General features: G+C 38.4%; 1 protein-coding gene across 3 annotated transcripts; it reads right to left on the bottom strand.

Annotated features, from left to right (window-relative positions):
- Nucleotides 1-10,115: 10,115 nt before the first annotated feature.
- LOC113331767 lies at nt 10,116-13,441 on the bottom strand. 3 transcript variants are annotated; one of them, XM_026578406.1, is made up of 6 exons: nt 12,718-13,441; nt 12,292-12,342; nt 12,069-12,202; nt 11,677-11,768; nt 11,392-11,587; nt 10,116-10,596 (listed from the first exon to the last, which is right to left on the bottom strand). In XM_026578406.1, the coding sequence occupies exons 1-5, from the start codon at nt 13,030-13,032 to the stop codon at nt 11,406-11,408; spliced, it is 774 nt and encodes a 257-aa protein (XP_026434191.1). In that variant the 5' UTR covers nt 13,033-13,441; the 3' UTR covers nt 10,116-10,596; nt 11,392-11,405. The 3 variants fall into 3 exon arrangements, with proteins under 3 accessions (XP_026434191.1, XP_026434192.1, XP_026434193.1); XM_026578407.1 differs by lacking the exon at nt 10,116-10,596 and adding an exon at nt 10,637-10,940; XM_026578408.1 differs by lacking the exon at nt 10,116-10,596 and having other exon boundaries at nt 11,415-11,576.
- Between the last annotated feature and the right edge of the window lie 467 nt (nt 13,442-13,908).

The following is a 13,908-nucleotide window of genomic DNA, read 5'->3' on the forward strand; positions in this document are numbered from 1 at the left end:
TGAACCCAGAGATGCATCAAAATCAGCTAAGTTTATGATGCTAATGGATTAATAAATGAAACTTAAGAAAAATATTCATGCCTACGTAACTCCAACATCAGCTAACTAATTTTAATGTCTTTCATTTTCGGATAGTTAGCATTCGGTCATGATCCAATGATGCATGCAGGAGTTCCCATAATCACTTATAATCGATCCATTTCCTGCAAGATTTAAAGTTGTAAATGAAAGATTAAGCCTGTCGCCAGGAGGCAATTGTTTGCAAGGAGTCTACGGAAAAGAGCCTTTCAACTGTTTCCCACAATTACTCAGTTGTACCAACTTTGAAGCTTGAAACGGAAAAGTAGAGGATGGAAACGATTCCCATGGAATCCGTGAAAGACAAACCCGATGACACCAATATGAATGGCGGTAGTAGCTCAGATCTTCCATTTGATAGCAACCCCGGGTGACAAAATACCAAAGACACCACAAAACGCCTTCAACTAAATGGCAGTATGGCACCGCTCTCACCTTTTCCTTTTTGCCACTCATTAATATCAAATGGAACTCTGATAACAACTAACGATGTATTCATAAGCTCCACCAAAGTCTCCCATCTCTCGCTGCCTTATTATCCGAAGCTTTTATCCATCATCGAGGTCAACTGATACCACCATCAACACTTCATCAGCAACCTGTACCACCAGCAACACTTCATCGGCAACCTGTACAGACTCCACAGTGAAGAGCTTGCAGAGGAAATTTACCTTTACACCAAAGAAAAGAAGCTAAGTATTCGATACCTGATCACGACATCTTATAACATGTTCTAATTATTAGCACACAAAAATGATTCCCAAAGAAAATAATGTCATGCAAATGCAAGTCTGGCAAACATTGGTTGACATGTTTACTTAAAACTCTTTGGAATAATTTAAAATCATTAGATATGAACGGATGTTAGCTATAACGTTGGCTGTAAAATGTTAAGTAATGTGTCTCCTTATTTCCTTGGTGGGTGAGTTGTTCTCTATCAATTTAGAAATTATTGATAACACTGGCTGAGCTATTGTTTCCTTCATTTTGCTGCTTTGTTCAAGAAAGCTCAACTTGATAAACCCAGTGCGAGCAAGTTGCAGATACAAGACGAAAAAGACATCATCAACATCAAATATGAAGTTGCATCCATCAACAGTGATGAGAAAGCTTCTTCTTTTCTCTAGTTCACGTCTTCAATAGAACCAACTCGAGTTTACAGCACATCTGCATTCTCCATCAACCCGTAAACCTTCACCAAATATTAATGACAGCCGCAGCTTTCTCGGGTTCTCCATTTTTCTCAAAGATCCAACTCGTTATCACTGCCAACAGTGCCAGCAATATTACGACGGGCCAATACTCGAACCTTCATTGTTAATCATTTACTGATTATGATAGAACACCACAGACTCACACCATCTCGGATCCGATAACACGCATCAAGACCATATGGTTATTTGTTACACTTTTGAGGATTTAAATCCGATAACATACACTTTTGAGGACTTGAATCCGATAACATCCACCGAAACCAAGCTCATACAAAAGATATGAGTAGCTATTGAGTATTTGAATCCAATAACATCCACTGAAACCAGGCTCATACAAAAGATGTGAGCAGCTATTGAGGATTTGAATCCGATAACATAACACACTAAGACTAAGTTCATACAAAAGATGTACATAGCATCGGTTGTGACTTGGATCTAAGAAGGGTGTCAAGCCTAGAGGCTATACCTCAATATAAGGGGAATTCATACTCAACATCATAACGACAAAACCGAGTCCATGTGGAAGATGCGCGTGACATCGGACATGACTCTATAAATATCACGCCACTGATACAGCAGCTCAAAGAGGGCCTCATACTAGAGCCGCTGCTGACTCAATCCGGTACTCACCTTTTTCCCAACATTGGTGCCAGCAATACCATGATAGGCAAACACCAAACCCTCACTATTAATCAATTACGGATGATGCCAAACCACTACAGAATCACACCATCTTCTCGAGAATACCCATGCTCCTACTCCTCTCGACTGCACCATCGAAACAGCATCACGATCATCTCCACCACGAGTAACAGCAGCAACCTATTCAAACAAACTTCAACTCCACTGGATCAAAATAACCACCACTATCAGAATCCACTCGCACTATCAAACTGTCACCCTCACCATCATCCGAGGGCACTACCACTGATTCCCATCAGCCGCCTCATCTTGCCTCACTCTCCTCCATCCTCACTACCCAAAGCAATAATCCTCACCGAGAGAAAATAGAGAACTTCGACGGCATAGCTAATTCGGAACCAAAAACGAGGGGGTGATGAGTACCCTGCCAACAACGACATTCATACCCACATAAGAAAGAAGATACTATACAAAGAACATAGTGAGATCGGAGAACAACCAAGGAATCAGAAAATGCAGATGCAATACAAGCAAAATGACGAAACTAGAAAACAATTTAGGAACTGGATCATTCTTGTTCAAAAGAAAAAGGGGTGGGAGTATCTATAATGATACCAACAAAGGAAAATAACGACAGAAGCCAACCTCCACAGCGCACCCCTCGTTACTATACGAACATGCCACAGCATGCATGGTGCCTTCAAAATGGTCAAATACCACTGGAAGCATGAACAACAGCCGAGAAAGGTACAAAACCTCCGGAGCAAGGCGATCGCGGGTCCATCACGATAAGGGGCTAAAATGCAACAAATCTTTGATTGATAAATCCGTGGTATTTTGGAGGGTCAACCGATTACATGAGGCAAGTTAGTGAGTCTGAAAGAAAAGAGAGGGGGAAGAAATGAGGAAGTCGATGATGAGAAACAAACCAAGTGAAAGACCACTTTCCTCTATTGTTTCCTCGGGGCTTGCGACTCTCGCATACGAGACTGCATCGGAAGAAAACACAAATCTATCATTTTCACCACCTTCGACAACCAGCCTTACTTTCACCGGCATTAATACAACTTACTATATGTTGCATCCCCAATATCAATATAAGTACAGCTTCGGAGACCATATGCAGCAACACGGGGGAACCGCCATACAACGGAGCAGATCATGAAAACTGGACTTTATCGATAATACCAAAGATTGGAATAAAGAAATGGCCGATGATTGACAACTGATGAAAGAGCAAACCACAGGGCAATGATATATCATCTTGAGAAAATATTGGGGGCTAAGCAAAGAAGAAGTTATACTGGGACTTCGAGAAGGAAAAGAAACAACTGTTTTGTTTACTATCAACTCGATGTTGAGATGACAGAATCAGCGCCAACGACACCACTTCGGATCATACCAATGCTACATGATGGGATACCAATCTGGGGGCTGATGCCAAGTAGAAAGCGTAAGAATGATAACGAGTAAAAACGAAGTCATCATCTAAATGGAAGCACATCACTAAATGAAAACCCGAAGCGACCAGATCTAGGTCTCATATAGGGGGCTTCGACTGATATAAATCCAAATCTGAAGGCACGACCAACGGGGGGGCTCTCAAAGAGGAGAAAAGACAAAAGCAAAACTCAAAAGCCACGACCGAACAAAGAGCTTTTGGAAAGGTGACAACGGAAGAGCACATTCCCGACACAAGCTATGACTGCTTGTCAAGTCTGTAAGCCTTGACAAAATAGTCGTGGGCTAATGTAAACATGGGAATTTGACCAAACCCGAAGACAGTAATGGGAATCCTGAGTGTCAACCGAGGTTATCATCAACAATGCCGGGGTCGCTATTGCCGATGGCACAGCGTAGGTGAGTTGTCTCAAGGACTGGGGTGCCTCAAAGGAAATAACTAGTGGGTGCTCAAGTAACTCAACTGTAATAGTACATGTGTACGGTTGGTTGACAATAGAAGACTTATTAAGAAAAGTAGTCGAGTACACGTGTACGACATTTAGATGTCAGGCTCTGTCTATAAAAGGAGGAATTCCTTCCAGAGAGAGATAGAATTTTCCAGATATTGTATTGTGTATCGGGATTAGTCTCCATGTTACCCTATGATAATTTATGGGTGTTTATAATAGGTAGTAATTTTTTTTTTTAAGTTGGATGCATTTAAAATCTGACAAGAACAGTCACTCTGGGGACAACGAGTATAAGAATGCAAGTTAAAACATAAAACCTAAATTAGAGTGACGATTGATACGAAACATCAACTAATTTTGTGACCAACGGAAGTTGATAGGAACCTAATCCCATAATGCGATAATTAGTTAAGTCAGAAATTGGTGCATACTTATATACTTGAATAACGATAAGCCCCTGTGCACAAAGGCACGAGCAGTATTATTTGCCTCTATGTTTGCCGGGGTGGACTGCCAAGACTCAACCTCCACTTAAGATCAAAGACCTGATGTCTGATGGAAATAGAGGGGAAACATAGTTCATGCAGGGGATTTAGTATTCCAGAGGGAATATACTTCATGGAATATAGTGACATATAAAGGTTGGACGGAGATCGAGACATCTGATGTAAATCAAGATAAGTTGCCGAGATTTAAAATATCTAGAGAATGCTTGTCCCACGTATGGCAGCAGGTGTACGATGTGATAATTAATGGCAACTGCAAGATGAAACTTAGTTTATATAAAGACAACTCTCTTTATTGATGTTTAGAAAATCTCTCAAAACTAAACACAAGCTCTAATCTTGCTTATATGATCAACCACAACTTTGGTGATCATATATATATAGAACTATGAATTCCTTTTCCTAGTCCTATTACCTTATTACATGTCTTTTCTTTTCTTAAAAGTAGATGACTTCTAATTCCCTTAGGATTACATCAATTTCCTAATCTTGTCCTAACCAGCTTGTTAGTGACTTCTATGTTGAAGTTTAACCAACATTCTCCCCGTTAAGCTTCAACCTTACCGGTGACATATCTTGTACTCCAATCAATTGTCTCATTTCTTCAAACTTGATCTGAGCTAATGCCTTTGTCAATATATCTGCTTTCTGCTCAGTTCCTGGTATGTGTTCAACGTTGATGATCTCCTTCTCGATACATTCTCTTATGAAATGATACCTTTTGTGAATGTGTTTCGTCTTCCCATGAAACACTGAATTTTTAGTGAGTGCAATTGCAGACTTATTATCAATCTTGATGAGAACTTTTTCAGGTTCTCTTCCTTTGATTTCACCCAACAGTTCTTGAAGCCATATTGATTGTTTAGCTGCTTCTGTTGCAGCCATAAACTCAGCTTCACAGGATGGGAGGGCTACAGTGTCTTGCTTATGTGAACACCATGTAATAGGTGCTTCACCTAGATAAAATATATGACCAGTTGTACCTTTTCCATCATCTTGGTCAATATTATGACTGCTGTCACTATACCCAATAATTCCTTTTGATCCTCCTCGACCATACTTCAATCCACAGCTGATTGTTCCTCTTAGATATCTCAATATCTGCTTTATTACATCACCATGAGACTTGCGTGGACTCTGCATATAACGGCTTGCTACTCCCACTGAGAAATCCAAGTCTGGTCTTGTGTGTAACAAGTATCTAAGGCATCCAACATTTCTTCTATAACTCGTTGGATCAATCTCAGCTTCTTCTTGTGCCTTTGAAACTTTAAGTCCAAACTCCATTGGTATCTTAGTTGGATTACACGTTTCAAGTCCTGCTTCTTTCAGAATTCTCCTTGCATAAGCTTCTTGTTTAATCTGAATCCCATCTACTCCTTGATGGACTTCTATGCCAAGGTAATAAGTGAGTTTTCCGAGGTCTGACATCTCAAACTTTGATGACATTTCTCTCTTGAACTCATTGATCACCTTAAGGGAGTTGCCAGTCAAAAATATATCATCTACATAGACTGCAATCACAAGAAGCGTTCCCTTTTCTTCTCTTCTGTATACTGATGTTTCTTTAGAGCACTTAACAAATATGATTTCTCTTAAGATTTGATCTAACTTTGTATTCCAGGCTCGAGGAGCTTGTCTTAGACCATATAGAGCTTTTGATAACTTATAAACCTTATGCTATTGTCCTTTTACTTCAAAATCTTCTGGTTGTTCAACATACACATCTTCTCGCAATTCACCATGTAAGAATGCTGTCTTAACGTCTAAGTGGTGAATTTCCCATGAGTTTGATGCTGCTTCTGCTATTAAGAGACGAATTGTCTCTAGTCTAGCAACTGGTGCGAAAACTTCATCAAAGTCTATGCCTGATTCTTGAACGTATACCTTAGCTACAAGTCTTGCCTTATATTTGTTAATAGTTCCATCAACATTTCTTTTAACCTTGAAGATCCACTTGAGGACAATCACTTTTACCCCACCTGGATTATCAACTAGAAACCAAGTCTTGTTTCTGTTGATTGAAATAATTTCTTCTCTACATGCTTGTGTCCATTTAGTCGAGACCTTTGCTTCCTGAAAATTCCTTGGTTCATCATTAACAGAAAAGTAGCATAATCTCACATTCTTCTGCAGCTTGAAGAACATAATCCTCCAGATACTGTGGCTTTTGTATCTGTCTTGTTGATTTTCGCAGTGGAATGGGTTGAGTTATTTCATCGATCTCCTCTTCTTCTTCTTCGTTATTCTCAGTGTTTTCATTATTCTCTTCTTTTTCTTGATTAACATCATTGTTTCCATTGGTATTGATGATTATGGGTCCTTCGCCTTCATCAATTACTTGACCCCATCTCATGTGGAATATTCCTGGATCCCTACTTGGTCCATCATTAGTTTCTCTCCAGCTCCAGTTTGCTTTTTCATCGAATACCACATCTCGACTCACTATTACTCTTTTCGTTGTTGGATTGAATAATCTGTAAGCTTTGGATCCAGGCTCAATTCCTAGATGCACAAGAGTCTGAGATCGATCATCCAGTTTCTTAAGAGTTGCAGAATCAACTTTTGCATATGCTTTGCAACCAAACACTCTTAAATGATCTATGTTTGGTTTTCTCTTTCGCAAACTTTCATATGGAGTCATGTCTTTCAGAGCTTTCGTAGGTATCCCGTTTATTAGGTATGTGGAGTGTCGTACAGCTTCTCCCCATAAATAATTAGGTACCTGCATAGCCTTTAAAGAACTTCTTGTCATCTCCATTAGAGTCCTGTTTCTCCTCTCCACCACTCCGTTTTGTTGTGGTAGCCCTCGAACCATCTTGTTCTGAGACATAGTTTTTAAGGTTCTGAAACTTATGTGTCCTAACCTTGCGTGCCACTTCCATGTATGATCTTCCAGTCTCATATTCAGACACAATGGCCTTCCAATCATGAGACTTATCTTGTAGAGTCTATTCTGTGAGCGTGAGACTCTAACTAAAAGTCTTCCACTTGGGTCATGAACGGTTAGATAATCTTGTCGCATTCTAACATCACATCCAACTTCCGTAGCTTGTCCTAACCTTAGAATGTTGCTTTGTAAGTTTTGGATGAAGTAGATGTTTGTGACAAACTTCTGTTCTCCGGTCTTGCTCTGAAATAGAATTGATCATTTCCCTTCAATTTCTACAGAAGATCCATCCCCAAACTTCACTTGTCCTTTGATTTTCTCATTGAGTTCAGAAAAGTAGTGTCTCTTACCAGTCATGTGATTGCTGGATCCATTATCTAAATACTAGATTCCTTCTTCTCCATCCTTTGATTCGTAGTTCTTTGGTATTAGTTTCCCTTCGTTTAAGAATACAACTTCGTGCATGAAAAGAGCTGTATCTGCTTCCCTTGTTTCATTCTTGTTTGTTTCTTCCATCTTTTGTATTCTTTCAGGGCATACAGAGGAGAAGTGTCCTGGTTTATCACATCTGTAACAAATAATGTTTGATCTATCCTTCTTTTCTTTCCCTTGGTTTTGATCATTCTGACTTGTTGTTCTATCTTGTGAGTTAAACCTTCCTCCCCTTCCCCGGCCTCTGTTTACTCTACCATCTCTTCCACGACCTCTTCCTCTTGTCGCAGAGTTTTGTTGGTAAGAGTTTGTGTACAAGAGTTTTCCTTGAGTTTCTCCATTGTTTTCTTCATCAAGGATTCTCTCTTCATATGCTTTCAATCTTCCAATTATATCTTCATAGCTAGTCTTCTTTAAATCTAAGACTTGTTCGAGAGAGGCTATGATATGAATATACTTGGATCTTGGTAAACTATTGAGAAACTTCTTTACCAGTTTATCTTCATCAATGGATTGTCCAAGTGACGCAGCTTTTGAGGCTATCTCTGATAGCTTTCCTGCAAAGCTATCAATAGTATCAGTGTCTTTCATCTTCACTCTTTCAAATTCAGACATTAAGGTTTGCAGACGGGCTTCTTTAACTCGATCAGCTCCGAGATTACGTGCCTTTATTGCATCCCAAATTTCTTTGAAGTTTCATGTTCACCAACTTGTAGAACAAGACATTCTGGTATTGCTTGAAAGAGTAATCCAATGGCAACATTGTTTTTGTCTGGGTCCAATGTACCAGGATCAATTGTTTCCCAAACTTTGTAGATTTTCATCAGTACCTTCATTCTCATGGCCCATACTGTGTAGTTTGTGGCGTTGAGGATTGGAACTTGTATTGATGGTGGCGTGAATTGTTTTGCACCCACAATGGTGGTTTCGTTTTCCATGGCTCAGAAACATGCTCTGATACCAATTAATGGCAACTGCAAGATGAAACTTAGCTTATATAAAGACAACTCTCTTTATTGGTGTTTAGAAAATCTCTCAAAACTAAACACAAGCTCTAATCTTGCTTATATGATCAACCACAACTTTGGTGATCATATATATATTGAACTATGAATTCCTTTTCCTAGTCATATTACCTTATTACATGTCTTTCCTTTTCTTAAAACTAGATGACTTCTAATTCCCTTAGGATTACATCAATTTCCTAATCTTGTCCTAACCAGCTTGTTAGTGACTTCTATGTTGAAGTTTAACCAACAATAATAACTAGTTTTCCATTATCATGTTTCTAGTTTTCATTATAAAAGGAAAGACCGACTGGTAATGGAAGAAGAAGAAGAAGAACAGGGAGTATAATCTAGACAGGGAGAAATGGAAACTGGAGCAGGAGAAGACCACGGGAGGGCTTCCACAGTGGTGACTGAATCAACACCAACAGCTAACTATAATGAGAATCAAAACCAAGCTGTGCAACCAGTTAATATATGCGAACCGAAATTGAATTCCTCTTCATCGGTATCAGTTTTTACAACTCAACTTATATCCGTAACCGATACAGAGTCTACGGACAGTGTATCTTTACTACTCCATCATCCCATGGATATCATCTTTGAGGTTTCGTATGTTGCTGACCCATATATGAGTAGTAGCTATATTTTATAATGAACTTGCGCTTTACCTCTAATTTCAGCTAAAATCTGCACATGCTGGTCGGGAACTACCACATAAAGCAGTAGATCCTGGTCATGGACCTCAGCACAACGACTACGCTGATACCAGGGATGTATAGACAGTGTAGCTTAAATCATTATTTCTCAAGTAATAAATAATACTACTAGGGACATGATATTCCCCGTATGTGTGCGAAGAACGCAGCTTATCTATCTATACATGTATCTATTTTGTAAGAAGAGAGAAATCAATGTTATTCCTTGTTTGGTTTTAAATTTGCCCAACATTCCCGGCATATACAGTATGTCAGTCGAATGGCACAAAGTGATTGATTTCTGAGTACTTCAATTTTCTGAGCAGAATGATGTACTTTTGTCAGAGTATTATCTTCATGATGGTGTTTGCGTCTTGTTCATTGCTGAACGAATTTTCTGCCCTGTGGGCTATATGGTACAGGTAGGAAATATAGGTAAGACTTGAAACTTGAAAGAACCTGGTGAGACTTGAGACTTGAAAGAACCTGGTGAGCAAATTTTGCCAAAGTCACGGAGCTTCTTTTTTTTGGCTTGGAAAAAACTTGCCTTCAATTACGTACAGTATGTTGTACAAGAAATCTAAACTTGCCTGCAACTACGTACAGTCTGTTATACAAGAAAATATAGCTACCTTCCGGTAGACCAACACCTCATCAGATACAACACCCACGGGAAACGTTGTGTTAAATATAGAATAATTTCCCTAAAGAAGGTTAGTTACTAGGACATAGGAATTGATTTAAATCTTTTGATATCCAAGTAAAATCTGACCAATTGCAAGGTTTTTTGATTTTTTTGGCTAGCAATAGGCCACCATTACCTAACCACATGAATTATTTGACAAAACAAAAAGGAATTGACATGACAAAAAAGGACTGTATAAAAAGGGATTCCTTTCGAGATTAGACGCCTAAACCCGCTAGTCCAACAAAATGGAAGACTGGAGAGATGATAACAGTTAATCGAACTATAAAGATCTGATTATGTGACCGAACAAATGTTAGGAACAACCATGAAGAGTTGTACTGTACATACTACTGCGTACATCAACTGTTGTGATTGCTGTTGTTGTAACATGGATTGGTCAGATAGCAAAACTGCAAGGTGATTACAATTATACATGTTTGCTACTTGACTTTCTCTTTTCCTCTGGCAACATGGCACAATGACCGTACCCTTTGATTTCTGCTGTGATAGATGGGGAGGAAGAAGATACTGCAAATCACAGAACAGTAGAAGTATAATTTTAATTTTAAATCTGCAAAAGATTTAGGCTAAGCATTTAATACTTCGAATAAATCTAAGTATAAAACTGCAAGATCACTACAAGATCGATCAATGCACACACACACCACACGCACACATATTATTGTTTTTCACTTCGTTCCAAGAAGAAGTAAAAAGTTGAAATAAGAAAACAATTATAAGTTGGCCACTATTCACCAATTGGAGCTTCTCTAACTCAAAACCTACACAAGACGACTTTGGTTCGTTTTGATTTGAATTCTCGTGATAAGATAGGTAGATCCTCATTCTGATATACACACAAGCCCACACACCTAGAATTACAGCAAAGATGGGACGTCATCGAGTACATAACATTAAAGCAATACTTCATCAAACCGAACATATTCTGGTAAGTAGTGATTTGACTGTTAATAGTAATTCATGCATTTAGATATGTTATCAATTCCTTTGGGTGAAAGTAAGAACTCTCGAAGTTTAATACAAAGTTAAATGCTAAACCTGAAGCCAAAAAATCTGGTAGTCGAATCAACTACTTAGAACAAAACCCAAACAATAGAATAAAATGAGCATAAAAAGACTAAGAATAACAGTATGCAGAATTCTCAGTTATGTTGACTATAGACTATTGTTATAGAATTATTATTTGATTCAGCAGCATAAAAATTTCATATCTTGGAAGAGAAGAACTTATTGATTTATCTTATCTTTCAGGCTAGAGAGACAACAACCTGTTATGGGAAGGTAAAAGTATAAATGACTTACCATGAATCAGTTGCTCATGGCTTCTTTCCTCGCATGGCAAAATAAGTTAAGGCCATCTTAGAAAACTGAGTGAAACTAAAGAAACTCTGTAAAATTTGACGTCCTTTCACAATCCCCTCGCGGACGCCCCTCGCACTTGTAGCTAACGGTGGTCCCGTAGTTTTAGTTTGTTGACTGGCTTGCTCCTGAATCAATGCTAACCAAGTAAATTAAATTAAAACCAACTACTCAATTCCATTTGAGGTCATTTGATGAAGCAAGAAAATGGAGCAAAAACAAGCTAACCAGTTGGCTTTATATTTGTAAAACTACGAATCCTGTCCTCGGCAACACGAACAGCTCTGGTGGATCGTCTAACACCCTGTGTTATCTCCTGTCTGCACCAAAAGCAAATGACCTTGAAAGACTAACGGTGGCACATGAATATGCCTATGCTCATATAATGATTCTCAATTTTTTTTCAAATGCAAGTACAATGGGGTAACATGGAGTAAGAAGAGTTACACCTATCGAATGCCAGATTTAGTTGACATCAGCAATTACTATTCAACATTGATCATTAGAGTAAGTACATTATTGCTCAGGCTGAAACACTTCCAATTGAGTTGAAAATTTTGTTCCAGCAAATGGACTTGGGACAATGACACAATTTTCAAGACATTTAGTTTAGAACATACCCAAGATCACTGAGCTCCATTGTTAGGTCACTTATCTCCATGCCAGATAAGCGAACAGCAGCCATTGTATCTGGAAGTTCCTCTCTAGCATCATCAAGTAGCTTCTCTATAGACTCAGCAGCTCTCCTAAATGCCTTTAACCCACATGAAATACTGTGATAAGAACACTTCTCTAAAGAACTATTCTAACTAACAACTACATAGTTTCAAGTTCAAAGTATACCAAAAGCGCTGGAATCGCGGAGAAACATAGCCAGCACGTCGACACTGCTGCCTATACAAAATACAAAATTATCAAGATCCGACTACAATTGTATAAAAACCAAGTGAAAATAGGCCATTTAACCAGTGACTGATTCTCATACTTGAGGTCAGTGGTTCCAGTCCACTGCTGACCATTTCCACACACAAAAAGGAGTTTACTACAGAAACCATGACTCTAATATTAGTATATTTTGAAGAACCCTAAAACTAATTACACAAATTCCTGGATTGCGCACAGAGTAATCTCCACAATGCAGTACAAAATCAACAAAGATTTCAAGTAAACCCAAATTCACAATTTCAAGAACCAAAATTTCAAGCTTATAAACCCTATAATTTTACAAATTAACAATAATAAGAAGAAGATGATGAGAGAAATGGTTACCAGACAGGCAATGGCATTTAATACCAAGATATGACGATTAGTGAGGTTTAATTGAATAACAGGAACAGATGATGATGATGGAGATCCAATGGATGAGGTTAGTAGAGAAGGTGAATCCGATTGAAGTGAAATTGAAGAAATTTGAAGAAGCTTGGAGGATTGATTATTATTATTATTATTAAGATTTGTTAATGGTTGAAATGAGATATGATTTTGAGTGTTTTTAATGGAGATTATCTTACGTTGAGTATCTATGGCTTTATTTAGAGATGTTATTGTGGGATTTGATACATGCAATTTCATTGCAGATAACATCTCTCTCAACTTTCAACACTCTCCAGTCTCCTCCTCTAGCTCGCTCTCTCCGCCTGGGTTTCAGAGATTAAAAGGATCGTTTACCATCTCCCTCGCATATTTTCTTGTAAGCACCCCATCGGGCACGGCAGGCCTTTACCATATTATACATGGCTCATATGAGCAAGGGCTATGGATGAGAACTCTTTAAAATAAATGAGTTTGATCAAATTTGATGCTATCACGGGATGATAATACTTACCCAATCACTCAAAATCTTCCAAATACTTTTTCATATGAATGAGTGGGTTAGGGTCCTTGACCAAAACACCAGTGAACACAAATAAAAGGTAAAGAATTTTAAATAAAATCCTTTTGAGTTGGGGGTTAGCCACCTCTGCTTTGAAGATAATGATAAGAAAGATATAGAAGTGAGTTGTATTGATTAACGTTATCTTTCGATACAAGCTCAAGCAATTTATTTATAGCTAACAGGAATGCTTGTTAGGTAAGCAATGCTAATAATAAGAAGTTTACTCAAACTAGGAAACTCATGCAAAATAAATAAGGAAAATCTAATTAAGGAAATATGTGATATTGAGTTGGTGTCGCAACATTTCACCCTGCTTGAAAAATGGCTTGTCCTCAAGGCACAGTTTAAAACACAAGAGAATATCATTTGCATCTTCTCATGTTACTTCTTCTTTTGATCCTTCCATTGTACAAGCCAATGAACATATTACGTTCTAGTATAGCTGCAGGTTCCCACGGAAACGCAAACTTTGCACAGCGATGGAAGCAGGATCCAAAGTCTAGGTGGGCTAATACAATTACTTTGGGCTAAATCTGAAATTCCTAGGGGGCTATTTATTTTTTTTCCAAAAAATGTACATGAAA

Source organism: Papaver somniferum, unplaced genomic scaffold (assembly GCF_003573695.1).
Source record: "Papaver somniferum cultivar HN1 unplaced genomic scaffold, ASM357369v1 unplaced-scaffold_128, whole genome shotgun sequence".
In the NCBI taxonomy this organism is placed as follows: Eukaryota; Viridiplantae; Streptophyta; class Magnoliopsida; order Ranunculales; family Papaveraceae; genus Papaver; species Papaver somniferum.

Coding starts and splice junctions, on each gene's coding strand:
- LOC113331767 (XM_026578406.1), bottom strand. CDS start 13,032: ATGTTATCTGCAATGAAATTGCATGTATCAAATCCCACAATAACATCT. Junction 12,343..12,717: donor TAAATGCCATTGCCTGTCTG/GTAACCATTTCT, acceptor TATTTTGTATAG/GCAGCAGTGTCGACGTGCTG. Junction 11,769..12,068: donor ATGGAGCTCAGTGATCTTGG/GTATGTTCTAAA, acceptor CTTTTGGTGCAG/ACAGGAGATAACACAGGGTG.